Raw genomic sequence first — 22068 nt, forward strand, 5'->3', positions numbered from 1 at the left:
TAAAAATATTTAAAATGAAAAAAAAATTACTTGAGTATCAGATTTAGTTGTGGAGGAACCTCTATAAAAATTACGCTTGGGACTATAACTTTTTATATTGCGTGAACTATATTTTGATGGAGCAGCACCTCTTCTAGGATATGCACTAGGCCGTCGAGTAGATTTCTAAAATAATGTTACACGTTTTAGTAAAAAATAAAAAAAAACATAGCTACAAATGCATGAGCTATACAATAAATGTAGAATCAAATAAAGAGAAATAACAAATAAACTTATAAAAACATTTTAAAAATTTTTCAAAAAAATGTTTGACATTATGAATAATGACTGGAAGCATTCAAAACAAATATTTTTTCAAAAAAATCAGACAAATATTAAAATTCTATTTTTTTATAGAAAAAAAAAAGAATTAATTATTTATAACTATTAAAAGGAAATTTCACTTAAATAATTGTATGAAACATTCCATTCTGTAATACTGCTACATACCAATATTTAGTAACATTATTATTGCTTAATATTGCTACAAACATAAAAAATTAACCTCCCAGAAAATGAAATATAAAGAAAACTAATTCTAAATATAATTTAGCAAAATAAAGTTTAAGAATCAACATTTTACTTTTATGCTTATAAGACATTTTTAGGTCTTGTTAAAAAATAAAAAAAATAAAAAATAAAAAAAAAAAACTTAAGAATAAGAAAAATTAAAATGCAATTAAAATTGAACTACAATCCAGTAAACAAAATGCTTAAATATCTATAAGAATTAAATTGAATACAAAATTTTATAAAATTTATTGTGTACAATATAAGATCAACCATTTTAATTGATTATCTACTAAATTGTGTATTTTTTTTATACACATGATAAAAAAAAATCATTTAAATATCCGTAAACAGCCTTTAGCCCTCAAACATATACATAAAAAATAAATAAAATAAGACAAGATAAAAAAATTTATAAGACATTACAAATCATTAACGTAATTACCAGGATCTACAAACTTCAAACAAGAAAAGAAAAAAAAGAGAGAGAATGATAATAAAATGAAAACTGTAGGGCAATAAATAAAATACAGTATAAAATCATTATTTTTCATAGTTGACATTTTAGTAGCAAAACAAAAGTAAATAAATTAAAATTCTAAAATGAATGTCAATAGAATTTTAAGAAAGGAACAACTAAAATAAAAGGTCAAAAAATAAAACCATAATAAAATAATTAGAGCAACTGAATTTAAAATAAGAGAAAATATAAGAGCTTTTAAACACTTGGAAATAAATAAGTTTATCTGTGCATAATGGAAAAAAAAACTAACTTCAGCTGTTGACAAAGTTATCACTTATACACATAAATACATTTTCCAGTTTCAAATATTTTTAAAGTACAGATGTTAAAGATTAACATTAAAACCTACCAATCTTGTATTTTTAAATTTGAATACATAAAATCTAAGGCATTTTAGACAAAAAAAAAAATCACAGTAAATATAAAGTGTAAAATAAAAATCATTTGCTGTTATTTTCTTCTTCTAACACTTGCAATTAAATTTTTTATTCTTTAAAAACTTTTCTTAAACTATTAGATTTTGACAACGAAGTAATATCATTTAGTTTCCCTGTTTGGACAGCAAATTCATCAGCGTACTTAGTAAGTTCATCTATGCAACACAATAATCTAAGGAGTTTCTAAGGATTAATTTGGAAATCTAAGTAGTTCCAAGTACTCCTTGGAGACTTCTTTTATTTCCAAGGAGTATAAGGAGTCTGTAAATATATGATCTAACCCTGATAACAGTGGCGTGCCAACTTTTTTTTCACTGGGGGGGCGAGCCAATGCAAAGTCATAAGCTTTGCTTGATTTAATATTTTAAAGTTAGTTGTGTTATTTTAATATTGTAATTTGTCTAATTGTAATTATCTAAACTATTTCCGTTGTTTATGACGACGATGATTTAACTATTACATCCACACCAATTTAGTTAACAAAAAATTATTTATCAATCCGAAACTAATTAAAAAGAAAAAAAGTGTATTAAAATTTAAAAAATTTAATTAATGAATTTTGTAATTTTTCTCCTTTAAATTTATTAATGCTGAGCAATACATTTTATAGATACATTTTAATCATAATGACATAGAATGGTTTTTCGCTCCTCAAAAACATATTGAATTAAAAATAACTTGTTATTTACATTTTGATTTACATTGTTATTTGCATTGATTTGAATTTAATTATGAATATAAATTTTCAGTTTACAAAAAAATGGAAAATTAACTATATCTTAATTTTAATGATAAGCACAAGGTACAAAAACCTTAAAATAAATGAAGGAGTAAAAGAGATTGATTTCTAAAATTAAATCTTATTTTAAAATAACTTTGAATTCTAACAAGTCTTCTGATTTTTCTGGTTTATTCCAAGGTAAAGCTTAAAATATAAACAAAGAAAAAAAAATACAATTTTAAACATATAAATATGCAGTAATTCAATGAAGTAGAATTAACTTTATCATATTAAGTTTTCATGATGAAGAAATTAAAACAAATGAAGGAATTAATTTCCAAAGCGTCATATTTAAATATGTTTCTTATTTACAGAAGTATAATTTAAACACATTATTACTTGTAAAATTATAACCAAAATTTTATTCTATATTGGAGGCTACATGCTTTTTTAACTTAACGATGTAATATTATCTTTTGAATTATAGTTATTCGAAACAAAATTAGATAGCGAAAAACTGTAATGGAAATTTAAAATAATCAACCAAATGATATTAGGAAATTATGTTATATACTTTTAAAATATTTAAAAATTTTGAAGTATAAATTTATTGAAATATATTTAAAGAATTTAAAATATTCTAACAAAATATAGAGAAAACAATTAACAAAAATATCATTAACATAAACGTAAAAGCAAAAATCCGATAAAAATGAAATCTAAAAAAAATTATTACAACTAAACAAAGATTAAATCTGAAAAATTTGCTGTACTTATTAAAAATTTGCTGTATTATAACATAGTTTTTATTAAGACTTATTATTTTAATAATGAGAATTAAGAGTTACTGGTTACAAAATTAATCACAAAAATTCTCATTTAGCATAAAAATGTTTGAAAAATAACAAGGACAGAGGAATAGAAATTATTATAAAGAAAATAAAAATCCGAAAAAAAATATTTTTGAAAATAACTAACAAATAATCAAAGTAAACTACGAAGTTAGAAAATTAAAATGTTCGGAAAAAGCATTTCAATAATACATGACCAAATATAGAAAGTAAATAATGTCAGACAAAAATCGTAATTACTGAGTCAGGTATACTGGCAAAAAATGCATTAAACTCTGTCTGACGCACAAAAAAAAGGAATAAATTAAAAGATTACTGATCATCACTGAACAACCTTAGAATCGACAGCCCTGTGTATAACAAAAATATTCAAATCGCAAACATAAGAAAGCTCTAAACTTGCTCTGACTAAATTGTCGGACTGTGTTTTTTTTTTTTTTTCTCCACATTACGGCTATCCCATTATTTTAAGGGTCAAGAATCTGCATACGTTGAATGAAAAAGTTTATTCAAAGCAAGTACGTTTTCGTGGGGGAAATTTCTTGAGTCTTAAAATCGTCTACTCTTACACTAATTATTTCGCATATTTAAAGTTAGGCTCCCAAACTATCCGAATTGAGTCCTATGAAAATGCGATTGTTTGATCTAAGAATGCTCGCTTTGTTTATTTATTCATTTACGCTCAATACATTGTTTGATTTTGCTACAAAATAGAAAGCTTTAGCCTCTTGCTAGTTCACGTACATAAATAATTATTACACGTACATAAATAATTATTATTTGAAGTACCTGCACTGCACAGAATCACAAATTAAAAGTGCGTGAGCATGCGAGATATTACAAGAAAGTGCTAAACCTCACCACTCGAGTAACGAAATAACTTTTAAATTTGAACAAAATAATAGTTTGCGTTTGCACGGTTTAGCCGTTTCTGTACATGTTCCGTAAATTTTCACATTTAACTGGCCAATTAGAATATGAAAAGGCAATAGATTTCTTTTATCTTTGTTTTTATCGCTTTTCTACTAGTAAAAATAATGTGATGCAAAAAAAACGAAATATAATTTACTACTAATTGGATATTTAATTATTTTAATAATTCTTTATAAAATTGAGCAATGTTTTAAACTTTTTTTTAAGATTTGGGTGTCAATGTCGAAGCTGAATATTTGTTTGCTTCTTCTAAATGCTACAATTTATAATTTTAGTTGAGATTCCTCAAAATTGTCAGGAAATCGCATGAACAATTGGAACTTAAAGCGAGGATTTTCGTTTTAAGAGATCCTGAAAATTGATTAGTAGAAGAGAAATTGACATTGAATGTATTAACTATAAAATCGGTGATGGCTCCCGATTTCTACTTTGCCCAGGGACTTCTTTTTTCTCTTTCAGACGAAATCTTAAAATAAATTATCCCATTTTTTTCTTTGATGCATACTTCTATATTCATTTTTGCATACTTTTAGATTTCTGAAATTATTTTATAAGAAAAAGCTTTTTTTTTATACATAAATTTTAAAATTCTAAGAAATTTTCTGAAATTAATTTTTAATTGAACTATAAGTTATAGTTTTATTATGTTACGCAAGCTAAAAGAAAAACAAATTAGTTATAGAACTTTTAAAATTGGATATAATGAATTTGAGAACTGATGATAAAAACGACATGCGACGTGCGTTATTTATGTTAATTGATGAAACAACAATTTTAACACCAAAGTTTCATTCATATTGTCTATCAAAGAAAATTGTTTTTAAACGAAGCTGTTAAGGCTACAGGCCATCAAATAAAACCAAAATATTTTGATTCAGATTATTATTATTATCCGGTATACAGAAAGACAGGTATGATGGAATTAACAGGTCAGACACTGAAAATTGTATTTGGAAGGTTTTATAAAATCAAAAAATGGATTTAATATAAAATGTAAACTTTGATGAAAGTATAGCTTTGTCTATATATAATATGGTTAAAATATGACGTATTAAATTAAATGATATTGTAAAATCAAAAAAAGAATAATAACATTTGGAGCTAATTTAATTCATTAAGTTATCACTTTATTATTATTTTTAAACTTAATTTTTCAGACAATTTTAGTAAATATCTGCATTGTTGTATTGATTTTAAAGTTTATAAAACTGGCGCATGTATCACTTATTGGCAATGGAAGCGTCTAACTTAAAATTAAATAATTAAAGTAATCATAAAAAGTCTTAAATAAAGTATCACTAGTCAACAAGCTAATTATAATGCAAGTCATGAAGTGTCAATTTTATAAAACTTCTTGAATCTGTTTAATATATAGTTATAAAAAATGAAATCACTTATATGTTTAGAATTGAAAATTTTCAACACGTGTTATAGAAATTGGATGGAATTTTACGATTTTATGTATCACATATGCTCTTCTTTTAAAAAGCCACTATAAAAAAATATTCATCAGTTATATAATTAACATCGAGCTAAAAATAAAGTTACGTTACTCCAGTGTGTACAGGGACCTAAAAATATGGCTGTATTTTAAAGAAGATTCTTTTTTGAATAATTTGCCTATTGAAACTTCTGATCAGAATGGCATGTAAATATATATATATTCGCGACGTCATATATGAGTAAACAATCATGATGGGGGACTATTTATTTATTTGAAATTCCAAAGCAAATATAATACCAAAGAAAAAGGTTATACAGCTTTTTTCCTAAATAAAAAATTCTTTTTAATGGCTTGTCTTGACAATGAATTTTATTTGCTTCTGAATTTTAAAAAGAAAAATAAAATAAAATACCAAATGCGGAAAAATAAATAAAATTTAAGTAGTTTTATGTGTAGTATTTTTCTCATCTTGTTCCAGTTTAATTGATTTGGATTTTAGTCGTAATTGTCATGTTTAAAACGGGAAATAAAAATATTCAATTGATAAAGAGAAATATTCACATTTTAAGGAAATGATGAATTACAATAGTATTGATCGCATTAATTTTTTAATCTCTATCAACAACATTTATAATTTCAGCATTAAAATTTTTGAAAATTAATACTTTAAATTCAGAAAAATATTCATGAAAAAAGCTTTCACAAAGTTAATTAACACAATTTTAGCATCCTATGAAATTATGATTAAAAAAAAAGACTACAAAAATTATGCAGATAATTTTTTTCCCTCCATTGTTACGGAATGTGTTTTTCCCTCCAATATTGCCCCATTCTTAAAAATAAGTTTCTTGTTTAATTAAGGTTTTTATTACTGAGAATAATAAAATATTATGGAAATTTTCAATGAACCTTTTTTTAAGAATAATTTTTTAAATAAATAAATTGTTGAATTGTTAAATAAATAATTTGCTGAAAATAAAAATGGGAGTTAATTTGTTTGTATTAAAATAAAAATTATCATTATTTAAACGAATCATCATTATTTATACAAATTATTGTTGGTGTATAATGTTTTTTTTAAAATGGTTTATTTCACATGAGAGAGAGAGAGAGAGAGTAAATGTATAACAGATTTGGTGTTAGAGTTCTGCTCTACGTAATCATATAATATACATAATATAATAATAGTTATCATATAAGATAAAAATAAAATGATAAATTTAAAAAATCAGAAAAAGGAAAAAGAAAAACACCTTTCAGAGCTGATATGATGCATTCTCAATCGTGTTATTTTCCTGTTTTTAGAATCAATAGTTTTTCGGTCATTTTTATTTATTTATTTTTAGTATATTAAACTACAATAAATATCACTTTTGTGCCAAAAGAACAAAAGAAAATTAATTTCAATAAAATAAAGACATTGATGATCTTAAAGAACCGATATTAAAATGTACCTCCTAAAAGTCGAAAGAATAATCGAAAATACGAAAAAAAAAATTTTTATTTCAACGACGTCATTTCATTTACTATTTTTATTTCATTTACTATTTTTTTATTGACTAGGACTTTCCTAAAAAATTAAAGGTTGAATTTCATTTTTGTATAAAAACAAAGTTGTTTAAAAACAAAAAGAATTCAAAATATCATTTTACAATTAAAAAAAATTAAATTCGTAATATAAACTAATCCATACACCAACAACAAACGGTAAAATCATGAACTAATGTACTATTTAAATGTATTTGATATACGAACATAATAAAAACATTTATTATACAAACAACTATCTAAAACAATTCAAATAGTACATAAATACATAATTATTAAAGCATTAAATAATTTAATGAAATGAAAACATTTGCTTACCTCCTTCGATATCTATTTTACGTTTCCTTGTTATTTAATTTATCAAACTGATGTAAAAAAAATAACGACAAAAAAAAACCCAAGTAATTTAAAACAATTAAACAAAATAAAAAAATATGTTTTCTTTTGAAATTGATAACTTAAATTATGTAATTAAAAGAGCTAAAAAGAAAATTTAACAGAGAGCGTTTATTTACGTTAGTCTAAGAAATGTCTCATCACAAAAAGACCAGACCAGAGAAAATGTCAACAAGTCCTCCCCAGTTTAGATCCCTTAAAAGCTTAAAACACCTGTTTTCTCAGAAAATCTGGATAATTGCTTGTTTGAGACGATTTACGAAGAGATATCCAAATAAGATATGTTTCTGTGGATATCAGACATTTTAAAAAGAGGACAAAGGAGTAAAAGGCCATAAAAATGAAAATTTAAGAAGCAAAAGTACTTTTACCCATAGTGTGTAACATGAGGTGACTGTTTTTGAGGAGTCAAATAACTGTCTTTGTGGGTGGCTTGGCCACCAGAATTATATGCCAAAGTGGGTGGAAAGGAAATTTTTGAAGGTCAGGGGTGGCTTTGAAACCAATTTTTATCAGTGAAGGTTGCATTTTATTGCTCTTTCCACCAGGGAAGGGTAAAAGAGATGACGTTGGGATGAGATTTTCTTTTAATTATATAGAAAGTTATATGTAAAAGAAAAGTCTTTGTCTTACGAAAATTTTTTAGACAGTTTTTTTTTTCTAAAATTACCAATTTAACTTAATTTTATTTTCACGAATGTTTAAATTTCAATAAGGGCAAAGCAAATTATTCGCCTTTCAATTAAATTTCAGAGGAAAATAAAAGTTTTAATTTCAAAAATAGCTTTAAAGTAGAAAAAAAACAGTACTTTTTTTCAAAAGTTACCAATTTAACTTGACTTCATTCTCTCGAATTTCCGAATTTCAGAAGTGGCTGAGAACACTATTCGCCCCCTCAATTAAATTTCAGAAGAAAAGAAATTAAAAAAAAAACTTTAACGTTGAAATTTTTTTTCTTCTAAAATTACCAATTTAGCTTTATTTTCACGAATGGCTAAATTTTAGAAGGGGCGAAGCACACTATTCGCCCCCTCAATTGAATTTCAGAAGAAAATAGTGTTTTTTTTTCTTACATTTTTTTTTTACAAAAGCTTCAAAGCTGAGAAAAAGTTCTTTTTTTTCTTCTAAAATTACCAATTTAACTTAACTATGTTTTCAAGAATGGCTAAATTTCAGAAGGGGCGAAGCACGTTATTCGCCCCCTCAATTTAAATTCACAGTAAAATAAAGTTTTTGATTTCGAAAATAACCTTAAAGTTGAAAAAGAAATGGTTATTTTCTTCTAAAGTTATCAAGTTAACTTGACATTATTATCACGAATTTCAAAATTTCAAGAGGGGCGAAGTACATTATTCACCCTTCATTTAAATTTCAGAATAAAATAAAGTTTTTTTTCTTAGAAAATCGCTTCAAAGTTGAAAAAAGTTTTTTTTCTTCTTTTAAGTTTACTAATTTAAATTGACTTTATTTTTGTGAATGTCTAAATTTCAGAAGGGGCGAAACGCAATATAGGCCTTTTTATTAAATTTCAGAAGACAATATGGTTTTCTTTTTGAAAAATAGCTTCAAAATTGAAAAGAAAAAAGATTGTTTTTCCTAAAATTACCAATTTTACCTGGCTTTATTTCTTGCCTTTATATTTATTATAACCTCTTACTTTAATTTCAGAGGAAAATTAGGTTTTTTACTAGGAAAATAGCTACAAAGTTCAATTAAAAAGTTACTTTTTTCTAAAATTTTACTTTTTGACTATTTTTTAATCGGAATTTTACTTGATTATATTTTCTCGAATGTTTAAATTTCAGGAGGGGCGATATATATTGTTTGCCCCCTCACTAAAATTTCAGAGGGGGCGACTGCCCCCTCTGCCCCCCCGGCTGGCACGCCACTGCCTGATAAATATATGCATAGATTAAGAATTTTCATTTTTATCTTTGTTCCTTTGTTTCATTTTTATCTTAGTCCCTTTGAGATCTACTAACCATTTATCTCTTTTTGCCTATGTTTTGTTTTACTTTATTTAAACAGAGTTAGAAAAGATTATTTAGTTATTACTTCATTAAGTCTTTTAGTTCAGTTTACATTTTCAAAACTATTTTCTTAATGTTAACTCGTTTCGTACGTAAAAAAAAAAAATCAATATTTTTAGTTTTAATTTCTTAACTTTTTTACTGTTACATAATGTTTTACTAATAATTAAATTTTTTTCTAATAAATTTTAATTTATTTCATTTATAACATTTGTTTTCCTCATTGTTGATTTGAATGGAAATTACTATCCTTATTAGCTTTGCTATAACGTATTTATCATTTTAAAAGATTGTTCTTTTTTGGCGGAAAACTTTTTATTCAACCCGATAAAATACATTTACAAAAAATAAATAAAAATTAATTAATAAAAAATATAAACTTATTTTAAAAGCTCAATTTTTACATATAAGGATGATTATTATACATATAAGGAAATATTAATAAATGTGAAAATTACATCACTTTCAGTTTCATGTCCCATAAAAATGTATAAATATGGGGAGAAAAAAACTCTGATAAAGTAATACTTACCGGAGCACCTTTTGCTGTTTTTTGACGATTAACTAAGCTAACAATATGAGCGGTTGTGGAATCTGCAACTCCCTCAGCAATTAACTGTCCCTCTTTTCTGAAAAATATTAGCAATACAAATAAAATCAAAAATAGTTTACGTTACAATAAAATCCAAATATTTAGGATACTTTCAAAATTGTGTACACAGGAGTTAGTTACTGAAACTTAGTTCAGTTGAAAGGTTTGTCAGTGTGTATGGGGATGTTTAATTTCAAACAAATTTAAAAACACTAAGTCATGCAGAGAAAACTTGATTATATGTACAATTAAAAATATAATTAAAAGTATTTTTCTTCAAAAGTAACTTTCATGCTTTGAGCTTCGAAAAAAATATATAGTCAATACTTAAACGTGATTTTCAAAAAATTTTAACTTTTGACTTTTTCCAAAACAAAAAATTTGACAAAAATTTTTATTTATCTCACAATAAACTAAATGTTAATATTTTTTACATCAAGATCATACAATTAAGTATGCAAATTCATGATCAGCAATGAAAAAAACTTCAGAGTTTTTTATTGCTATTGTTCAGGTTTTAATTGGTATTGAAATTTTCTTGTCTAAAAACTATCTTAGTCTTTAAATGAAGTGTTGTAATAAGTGGTTTGTTCTGGAGATGAAACACATGGTAATCATATACTTCTTGATTTATTTTACTTTTCAGTTTTCAGGCCATATTTAGAAAATGGTTATTGGTAACCAGCATAACACCATAACCTTAGAACAGATTTCAAAAATTTTGAAGGAAGTAGAATGATTAGATTGGTAGTGGATTCTGTCAAAATAAAACCGACATTTATAAGTAAATAAAACTACCACTTTAAATACTCATGTTACAGCAACTTTACGTTTTAGAGCTTCAAATTTATTTATTTTTTTACCACATAGACATTAAGCCCAGACAGGCTCTTATTTATTTATTTATTGTTTTTTTTTTTAAGAAAAAGGGGTTTCAAATTAAAAAAATATAAAGGAGTTTCAAAAGCAAGTACCTACAAAACACAGAAGAGGCTAAAAATAGGAGAATAAAAAAAAAAAAAATGAAAGCAAAGATAACTTTTAAAGAATGCAGGAGAAATGAAAGACTGAGAGTAACTTACTGCTTCAGACTTATAACATGAGGGATATCTGTGAGAAAGGCCTGTATTGATGAGTATCCCAAATCTCTAAAAGGTATGGGTGTACCTAAAAGATCTCTGTAATCTCCTGAAAATTAAAATAATTCATTCACTAGATTTAAATGACAAATCTTAATTTTAGAAATAATTTATTAGGAAAGTAAAAATATAAAGCATGGTACATTCAAGATGGAGTTTTGGAGTTTACCCTTTGGATGGAGTCTTTCTTTTGAACCTTATTATATACATTTTTTTAAACTCTATTCGTGCTGATTTTTTTTAGTTCAATGTTTTTTAATCACTTTTTACCACGCTTAATTCAGAAGTTAATACACATAGCATTCCAATCATTTTTTCAGCAATTGTTATTTATTTACTGCTTTTTTCAACCATTTCTGTGTTTTTGAATATTGATATTCTTTAATACATTATAGCACACAACATTTCAAAATACAAGAATCACAGTTAATTTTAAAACATTTTTTGTTGAGTGTGTTATTTTTTATGAGGATTTTTTTGTTGTTTTTTTTTTCTAAATTGAACTGATTATTTTTGAGAAAATTTTTCTTAAATGAAAAATTAAGCACTTTAAATAATACTTAAGCTTTACTTAACTTTTACTTAAGGTCTTTAAAATCACACAATTTTTGGGAAATACAATGCCTTTTTTTTTTTTTTGCAAATAGCAACTTTTTTTTGTTTCTAGCATCCTGCTCTTTTTAAGGTCTAGAATAGACCCTGATACAAGCATGAACTTAAAATAAATCCATACTGCCAACTTAATTTTCCTAAATATTAAAAACAAAAATAATAATAATAAAGTAATAATACATCTTTATCTAGGTTCCAGAATTAAACAGGATACAAAATTTCTAGCAATAAATGTAAATTCTCTTTATTCCATAAGAGAGCATATTAATAAAGGGCTTGCAGTCAAATTTTTCAACAAAAATTAAGCACTTTTTTAAGTACTCTAAAAATATTTTTAAGCAATTTAAAAAATATCATAACTAGGATATGTGCACTAAAAAAAATACTTTAAAGTTTAAATTTAAAAATTTTGCAATTATTAAAAAAATTATTTTAAAATCTCTTAAGAAATTTACAAATATACCCCTTGGAAAAAGAGAAACTAAAAATTTAAGCAGTTGAGAACAATCTGAACAAAATAAATGTTTGTAATAAAAAGCAGCACTAAACCTGTCAACACAGATAATTTCTGTATGTGATCATTTTAACAGTTATTTCATTAAAAATGAATTAAATAAAAAGGCAGTGTTTCAAGTGGTGGCAGCTTATTTTTACAAAAAGGGCACATTTATAGGAGTCAAAGGGCAGGCAGGGGGGGAACTGACACTGAGTCTGACAAGACAACACTGAGTATGACATCCTCTCAAAGAGGCAAATAGAATTCTGATTTGCGAGGAAAAAAAAATGATTAAATAAAAGTGATATTTTCAGTTTAAGTTTCAATTTTGAGCACTTTATATTTAGGAATTTAAAATGATTATTATGGATAAACCCTCCAAAACTGAAAACAGACTTTATTTTTAGTCCACCTGCAGGTATACTGTCTAACATTCTAACATGAGTTAAATGAGAAAAACACTTACTTTCTAGACATTTTAAAGGAACTCCTCCTTTTCGACTCTGTGTAACCGACCGAAGGTTCATTAAAACAGAGGTTTTTAAATCTGAACTGGCCATGGTCATCTGGTATATTTATTTGCTGGAAAAAAAATATAAAAATTACCTAAACACGATTCATAATAATGAGAAGAAAAAAAACATAATAAAGAATTAAAATACCTAAAAAATAAAAAGCAGGTTTTACATCAGTAGTTTAATTTTATTGAATTATCACTAGGCCTAAGCAATATACTGTAATACCGTCATTTATGGATATTTCTATGATACTGCCAGGGTTGGAGTTTTTGTCGGCAAAAAGGGGGTTTTGCCAGGACAGTGGCAAAAACCTGGTAAAAACCGGCTAAAACCAAATTATTTAAATTGCTGATTAAATATTATTACAAAATACTTGAAACAAATTTAAATCAATCATAAGGAATAATAATTTTGATACATTACATGAAAAAATTATTTTTAACATATTAAATTAATAATTAATATAAGGGTAATCATTTTTAAAAGATTGAAAGTTTTTGATCTCTTTTCATTTTAGAATCCTAAAATAAATGCTTTTTTACAAATAAATATTATTATTTGTATAATATTATTATTTATTATAAAAAATTATTATTTGTACAATAATTATAATTAATTACACATGTTGATAAATATTTTATGCTTTAAATTATAGTTATATTAATTTAAAATAAGTTCATTTCACTGGAAAAAAGAGAATAATCACAAATTTTCCAATCAATAATGTTTTAAACTACTAAAATGATATATTATTACATTATCATTTAATTATGATTTAATAATAATTTTGTTAATTTTTCTGTAATTATTTATATTCATAGTATATATTTCAATTTTAGGAATAATTGTGTACAAAAAATGTGTTTTTGTCTTCTTATCTAGGAGAATATAGGTTTTTGCCACTTTTTGCCAATTTGCTTGGCAAAAACCTGTTTTTGCCAGGACGGTTTTTACCAGTATTTACCATGGTTTTTTCCACCTGCGGCAAAATCTTGCCAACCCTGGATACTGCGATAATGATATTCGGAATAGGCTTGGGCAATATACCTATACCGTAATACCGATTTTTCTTTGATACCGCGGTAATGGTATTCGGAAGTATTTTCTTCAGTAATACCGAGTTATTGAATGTCACTGTTCCTCTCGGTACCCACCGCTCCTCTACCTACCGTTAGTGAGGAAGTGGCGGTATGGCTCTTGATTGATGTAGGGGTTAAGAACTCAAAGGCTTGAGCGTAATATTAACGGTACCTCCTCCCCGTAGCTAGAAATTTCTCCTACCTTCAGTACAATATACTGTGATATCATTTGACTTTTAAGCGCATATGTCATATCCCTGGTATTGGCAATATCAGATTACAAACATCCGCACGGTATATAAACCCTCCACAGTAGACTTAGTTACTGATTCTGGTTTCATTTTGAGAACAGTGTGCTTCTGATTTTAAAAGTATCCGAGATTGCCGACGTTGCTTATGGATCTCCGTCCCTTTAGTTTGTCACTTGTCGCTGACTTAGCTATTATTCTGCCACAGAATATAATACGGAAATGTTCTCATCTGAAATAACAGTCTATCCCGTGTTACAGTTTAAATAATTAATTTAAATTTTCGAATCTTAGATTTTCATTCATAGATTTTGGAAAATATTAAGAAATCCCAAATCTACGAAGTCAAATATTAGGAATCCTGTTACCCAATAAATATTGACAAAACGATGGTTGTGATAAGTCAACCAAGAATTAAAATAATAAGTCAAAGTAACAAACAATTCAATGCAAAGAGGCCAACGTGCACTGCAGTGTAAAAAAAATTTCTGCCGGTCACGAAATATAACCACTACATATAAAAATTTCAAAGTATCACATGAAACTTTATTGTACATATCTCCAGGTGACACTTTTAAAGAATTGACATAATTATCCATATTCTAAAAGTTAAGTTAAGTTATATTCGCTACCAATTTATTAAAATTTTCGCCAAAAAGCGTAGCAGTTGGCATCACTGTCATTGGAATAATACAACCATTATGAAAAAGTATACAGTAGTAAACTCAATTCATTGATTTCGACACATTACATTACCTGTTACATTAATGAATAAGCTTATGATTATTTTTAATCAGCAATTAACAAATACATTACAGTGGAACATCGCCAAAGAACTCAATACAGTGGAACATCGCCAAAGAACTCAATACAGTGTAATGACAGTTTTACAAATCACAGGCAATCAAAATTGAATTATAAATATGCTTTTTATAACATTGCATTATAATATTACAAAACAAATATTAAGTATAGCTTTAAGATTTACTACATACACATACCAAGCCTAATACAATTTAGTATAACAGAACATCGGCGGCAATACCATCAGGGGAGTTATTGGAGCTTAAAAACTATGTTGACAACATAGTCATAAACTTTCACAGCTCCTTCGTTTAATATAAAAGACTAAAAGATGTACGAACGTGTGTTTTATTTGAATAAATTTTTACTAGCGATCCAGATAATGAAATTTTAAAATTAATGAAATACTTATCAACCAGTGGTTTCAGTTCACGTTTATTCTGTCAATTAAGATTTTCGCACAAAAAAAAAGAGTGAGAGGATAAGGTTGACAGTTAACTTATACTCGCAAGTAATTTATTTTTAAATTTTTTTAAATAAAGTATTTACAAAAAAGATTGAAATAAAATTAAAAATTGTTAGAAAAATCCTACAAATGCTTTCTCTATGATCATACATTTTACTATGAGCATATGAACAGTTGGTTTTAAGGTCTATTCACACTGCATTCGACACGTCTGATCCATGGATCATAGCAGAGGAAAATGAAGAACCTGAGATTTTCCGTTACCGGAAGTGCTTGATCCTGAGACGAGTGGGGATACTCAAATGTTTTGAAAAACAAACTTTTCGTTTTAATACAAAATATTTTCCAACGCTGAACAAAGAAGATTTATTTTGCCTCTTTTTTATTAAAATAAAAAATTCTTATAAAATATACATTTAGAAAGTGGAGTGTACTTTTATTTACGTAATACTAGATCTTCATAATGGGGTTTTGGCGATTGTCTGGGAAATATACCTGAGGATGAACCAGAGACAACATACATGCGTCACATCCTCTTTTACAAGGAGGGCACATTCACACTCCATAAATTCACAGATCGCTATTTTGACCTGAACCAAAGCACGATCTATCTCCGATTCAATACACCCGGAGGTGTTTATTTGTTATGGAAACTTGAAGGCTTTTGAGATCTGCGACTATTATTCACCATGACACTGCATGTAGGATATCGGTCCCTTTCCTTTATGTTTGCTTGACTATATACGCAGTCCCAATCTCATGCAAGATCACTTAGAACTTCGATGCTAAACGGGCAATACGGTGACGTCTGGACAATGATATATATATATATATATAGCAAAATAAATAAAAACAAAAAACACGAAGAAAATAAGAAAAACAAAAGGTTTTATTTATTGCGCATAAGCTGCAAAGTAAATAGAACTCATAGAATAAGTTCAAAAAGAAAAGAAAATTACAGAAAAAAGAAGAAGAAAAAAGGGGGATGGAAAATAATAATAAAAATAAATAAAAAAACAAAAATCCGGAAAAAAAGGATAAAAATTTAAAAAAAAAAAAAAAATTAAAAATTCCGAAAAAAAAGGATATAATCTTTTCATCAGCCCACACGATTATATCCGCAAGAAGGAGTGCTTTCTAATATTGTATCAATATAGCCAAAGCAAAAATATATCGATACAATAGTGTGAGGAACACTTAAAAAAAAAAAAAAAAAATTCCGGAATTTTTGTAAAAATTTTTTTGTTTTTGTTTATTCAAAAGTAATTATTTTTTTATTTAGAACTAGCCGCTTAAGGCGGCCAGCTGTCCGCCACGCTATGTTTCTTGGGCCCTAGCACTGCTAGTAGAGACACGATCCTCTCCCCATCTTCTTTGACGTTTCTCAGGTGTTTCTCGGACCCTAGCACTGCTAATTGAGACACGAACCTCTTCTAATCTTCTTTGACGTTCCTCAGGTGTTTCTCGGGCCCTAACACTGCTAGTTGACACACGATCCTCTTCCAATCTTCTTTGACATTTCTCTTCCCTGATACTTCTTGGGCTCTAGAATTGATTGTCGAAATTCGGTCATGTTCCATAATTCTTTGACGTTCCACAGACGTTTCTTGGGCCCTTCTTCTTTGAGAATCTCTTAATATCTTTTTCTTTGACAAAATACAAAGTTTTTTGGAAGGCGATTCTGCCATGTCAGTAATCGCGTTTTTAAGAAGTCAACGAATACTTTAGAACAGGGGCGTATATATGGGGGGTGCCGAGGGGGCCAGGGCCCCTCCCGAAATCCGAAGGAAAAAAATTATATATATGCACGTATAGTTAGTTGATATTCGGATGGCTTTGCTAGCAAATAGTTTCCGAAAAAAAGTATAGATGGCGCTAAGAGTATCGTAAATCTAAAATGAAGGCGTACAATGAAGGCGTGGCCTATTTTGAAGACCCAATCGAGATTTTGAATAGGTTCCTTTTCGAAGATTTTAGACTGTTCCAGAAATCAAAGCTTCTCGAATTCATGCGCTCTAACTCAATCTATATAAGCGGGAAACATTTGTTGTTAAGTCAATTGCATTCATAATGAAGAGACAAGCTTCTATTATAAATTTTTTTGCAAAAAAACAGATTGTAAATAAGTCTATTAGCGACAGTACTGAAGTTGGCTGTGCTACTAAGAATGTTTCTTCTGGTTTCGAAGGTATTGGTACGGTTGATCCGCATCCAGCCCCACTTACAGAGGATTTCAACCAGGTAAAAAGAAATATCTATGATATTGGAAACTATTGTCAAAACGATTCCGTTCGTTCGTTAACAAATGAAGAAAAAATTTCGCTTGTAGAAAATGTTTGGAAACCACAACCTGCATACAAATTTCCTTCTAATTCCAGTTGTTCTGCTTCAACCCATACTAGAACTTTTCAAATGAAATGGTTAGAAGAATTTGAGTGGTTAGCTTATTCTGAAGAAAAATCCGGATCTTTTTGTAAATATTGCGTAATATTTTCACCTTCCAATACTGTAGGAAAAGGAGATCATCAAGTAACAGGGGCATTAGTAACACGGGCATTTAATAATTTGAAAAAAGCCAAGGAAATATTTCGTAAACATGAAAATTGCATTTATCATAAAACATCAGTTTTGATTGCTGAAGACACAAAATCCATTGTAAAAAAAAAAGCTGACAGTGTTATCAATCAAGTCAATTCTCAAAGAAAATTGGATATTGAAAAAAACAGAAAAATATTGATTCCTATTATACAAACTATAAGATTTTGTGGAAGGCAACAAATAGCAGTGAGAGGTCATCGTGATGGTGGACGAATAGGCCTAGAAGAACCCGAAAAAAATGACGGAAATTTTCGGTCATTGCTGAGATACCGAGCTAACAGTGGAGATAAAGACCTTAAAGATCAATTAATGAACAGTGGTGGGAAGAGTATGTACACCAGTTCTTTTATACAAAACGAAATCATTGACACGTTTGGTCATTTAATCCAATCTCAAATTGTGACAAATGTCAGGAAGTCTATTTTTTATTCCATTTTAGCAGATGAAACCACTGACATTAGCCAAGTAGAGCAGTTTTCTCTTTGCGTACGGTATGTTGAAGACCAATCATACGAAATTAGAGAAGATTTTTTAACTTTCGTCCCCGTTCATGACGTTACTGGTGCAGGCTTAGCTAACACAGTGTTGGAGACCTTGTCAAGTTTAGGATTTGACTTAAAGAAAATGAGAGGTCAAGGATACGACGGTGCTTCCGCGATGAGAGGGCAATTCAGAGGGGTACAAGCTTTTATCAGAGAAAAACTTCCACTGGCCTTGTATACACATTGTTCATCACATAGTCTAAATTTGTGTTTGTCAGATGCAAGTAACATCCCTTCTATAAGAAATTGCATGGGCGTTATCAAAGAAGTCTGCGGATTTTTCCACAAGTCAGCCAAAAGAACTGAAATACTGAAATCGACGATATCTGACTGCTGTCCTGAACAGAAAAAAAAAGAAACTTATTTCACTCTGTGAAACACGGTGGGTGGATAGGCACGACTCTGTGTTTTTGTTTAAAGATATTTTAGAACCAATCATTCTCTCTCTTTTGAAAATAGAAGAAGAATCAAGTGACTCAGCACCTAAGGCACATGCTCTAGGTAGTTCTATCAGTCAATTTCAATTTCTTGTCAATCTTTTTCTTTTGAGCCGCATGCTGTCAACTACACATAACTTATCCGAGACGCTTCAAAAAAGAAACATAGATCTTTCTCAAGCCATGGCAAATGTTACAAGCGTCTTAGATCTGCTATCGAAGCAAAGGGCAAATGCTGAAGACAACTTTAAAACCCTGTATGTTGAAATAAAGGAATTTGCTGAAAAACTCGACATTAAAGAAGAGATTCCAAGAATTTGTCGTCTTCAAACAGCCCGCAACAACGTCCCTTACAGCACAAAGGAAGAGTACTATCGACGAATTGTTTATGTACCTTACCTTGACGATTTTTGTAATTCCCTAAAGGAACGCTTTCAATCTCACAAGAAAACAGTTGCATCCTTACAACACATACTTCCAGAATTTTGTATAAAAACAGATTTCAGTTCTCTGGAAGCTGCTTTCAATTTCTACGAAGACGATTTGTCCCATAAAGAGATCGTGAAAAGTGAATTTATGTTATGGAGAGAAAAGTGGAGTCGGGATAAATCTGAAGATCTTCCCAAAACAGCAATTTGTTGTTTAGAAAAATGTGACAAGACTTTCTTCCCTAACATTTATATTCTTTTAAAATTACTAGCAGTTCTACCTGTTTCTGTTGCGACTGTGGAAAGAAGCTTCTCAAGTTTAAGAAGACTGAAGTCTTACTTAAGAAACACCACTTCGGAAAATAGACTTAATGGACTTGCATTACTTTCCATCAATAGAGACGTTAAAATAAGCGATGAAGAAGTACTTGATAAGTTTGCAAGTGTACCAAGAAATCTGAACTTTGTTTTGTAAATTTTACTTAAAAAGACAAACTTCTTATATATAAATATATATATATATGTATGTACAGTCGTCAATCCAAATAAAATCAATTGTTACGTTCAATTCTGTTTACTCATAGTTTATAAACTGAAAGCATAAAAAAATGATAACGAGATTGTTTAGTCCCAACACTTAAGTTTTTTTAAAACTAAAAATAAAATTAAATGTTGGGCCCCCTCCAAAATTTTAACTTATATTCGCCACTGCTTTAGAACAACAATTACTATGAAAGCAAATCATGAAACTTCAATATTAAAATCTAAGTGCTTACCTGCAAGCTGAAACTTTCTGAAAATAACTAATTACACTTAATAAAAACTGTTAAATTAAAGAATAGAAAAACCAAAGAGATCCAAGATAAGTGTGATCGTTCCTTCAAAAACAATTAAATTCCTATTTTATATATTATATAGCTACAACGCTTAAGAAAAAAAAAAAAAACTAAATTGCTAAATACATGAAAAGAACACGAAAACGAATTAATATTTTATGGTATCAATTTCTATTTCTATATAATTTTTTATGGTATCAATTTCTATATCGCTACAAAAATTATCGTCTTCGCTTAAGAAAAAAAATAGAGCGTGGAAAGAAGAAGAAAAACTTATTATAACAATTATGAACAGCGACTAATATATCAAAGCGAAGCGTTCTATTTACGTATCGAATATGTTGCCACATTTTTAATGCAAAAGTTACTTTTCTCCACTTTGATAAATGTAAACTAATTCGAACCTTACAATTAAATTATTAATTCCTTCGTGTATTATTGGTTTAAGTTGTCGAAAATTAATATTTCAATTGTAAGGTTCGCATTAGCATACATTTATAAGAGTGGAGAAAAGTATAGGCCTTTTTTAATTTTGAATATGGCTCTTTGAAGACGAAAAAGCATAGATTTCCTTACAAAATGACTGATAACTAAAAAACTAATCCAAATTTTTGAAAAAGAAAAAAAAAATACTTCTTCATTATGTCAAAACACAATTATGTGCTGAGTTTCGTGCCTGCGAGAGGATTCTGGGGCGATATATTGTGATTACAGACACACACACAGCCGCGTTTATTATTACGTACATAGATTACTCAAAAAGATCCCAAAAGACAGGCACTGGGTCCATAAAACTCAGTGACTAATTTATATTAATTACATTGTTTTTAAACTTTACTCTATAGTTTATTATTTTAGTAATGGCCTTTTATTAAGTTTCGTTCATCAACAATTAAATTTTTAAAAATTTATAATTTGCACTGAATCTGAAATATAACACTTCATAACGAAGGCTCTTGCATTGAGAAGTGTATTGGACATCACAAGAAATTAATGATTATTGAAAGCGAAATAAGTATATAAAGTGCAGAAATAACAATTTTGAACAAAAAATACAATAACTAAATCAAATTTTAATTGAGATTGAAAAGCTTGCGTAATAAGAAGGAAGACAAAAATTTGTGGTCAGCTACCACAAAAAACGTATAATTAGAATTTCAAGTCCGTACAAAGTTAGAGAATATAGTTAATATATGCAATTATATTCCATTATCAATCAAATTTTTAACTCATAAAAAATAGATTCATTGAATATGATTCAATTCCCTTCCATTTCAGTAACTAGATTGCTTGAAGAGCATTAATGTTGCCTAACTTCAATGTATATAATATATGTATTTTATAAATAAATTTATACAGGGGCGCCCATATGTTTGAATTTAGGGGGCTTATGAAAGAAAACGACAAATAGCTTAATGAATTAAAATAATTAATGAAAGGAAATTTTATCTATTTAAATATTTTTACTTTAATTAGCTGAATAACTAATTAAGTTCACTTTTAATTATACATGATTAATCAAATACGCATATGTTTCATTATTAATTACAATAACACATTGGTTGTAACTTTTTAAATACACGAAATTGATAATCTAAAAACTTATCAAAGAGTTATAATTTAACAACATTATTAGTGATATAATCTTTAATGGGATATAAAACGATTGTTTCACGGAATCGAGACCAAAATTCACAACATTTATAAACACACAATGACCTAGAAATAAAATAAATATAAACATTAAATACCGCTTGATTAGTTTAGGAGAGCACAACCTTTTTGAGCAAATGGCCACTTCCACAGCAGGTTGGCTAACGAAGGGCCGCACATGTATTTAG

At 27.9% G+C, this 22068-nt stretch overlaps 3 protein-coding genes across 4 annotated transcripts in view; 2 read left to right on the top strand and 1 right to left on the bottom strand.

Annotated features, from left to right (window-relative positions):
* The window catches only part of tapas (tudor domain-containing protein 7 tapas), a 71975-nt gene extending 56580 nt beyond the window's left edge, over positions 1-15395 (bottom strand). Inside the window, exons 1-5 of one of the 2 annotated variants that reach the window (XM_087149768.1) lie at positions 15118-15395; positions 12738-12853; positions 11107-11212; positions 9965-10061; positions 31-165 (exon numbers count right to left, since the gene is read on the bottom strand). In XM_087149768.1, coding sequence (XP_087005894.1) covers positions 31-165; positions 9965-10061; positions 11107-11212; positions 12738-12837 — 438 coding nt within the window. In that variant the 5' untranslated portion in view covers positions 12838-12853; positions 15118-15395. Of the gene's footprint in view, positions 1-30; positions 166-9964; positions 10062-11106; positions 11213-12737; positions 12854-15111 lie in introns of both variants that reach the window. The other variant, XM_087149769.1, reaches the window with a different exon arrangement.
* A 2061-nt stretch (positions 15396-17456) lies between these two features.
* LOC147805252 (zinc finger MYM-type protein 1-like) lies at positions 17457-18902 on the top strand. Its single transcript, XM_087149395.1, has one exon. It carries the CDS (start codon positions 17457-17459, stop codon positions 18900-18902), a length of 1446 nt encoding a protein of 481 aa, XP_087005521.1.
* A 244-nt stretch (positions 18903-19146) lies between these two features.
* On the top strand, positions 19147-19866 carry LOC147805253 (52 kDa repressor of the inhibitor of the protein kinase-like). The gene has a single exon (XM_087149396.1). It carries the CDS (start codon positions 19147-19149, stop codon positions 19864-19866), a length of 720 nt encoding a protein of 239 aa, XP_087005522.1.
* Positions 19867-22068: the final 2202 nt, after the last annotated feature.

The sequence above is a fragment of the Parasteatoda tepidariorum genome, chromosome 8 (genome assembly GCF_982258835.1).
Source record: "Parasteatoda tepidariorum strain Cologne lab strain chromosome 8, Ptep-v5.0, whole genome shotgun sequence".
Lineage (NCBI taxonomy): Eukaryota > Metazoa > Arthropoda > Arachnida > Araneae > Theridiidae > Parasteatoda > Parasteatoda tepidariorum.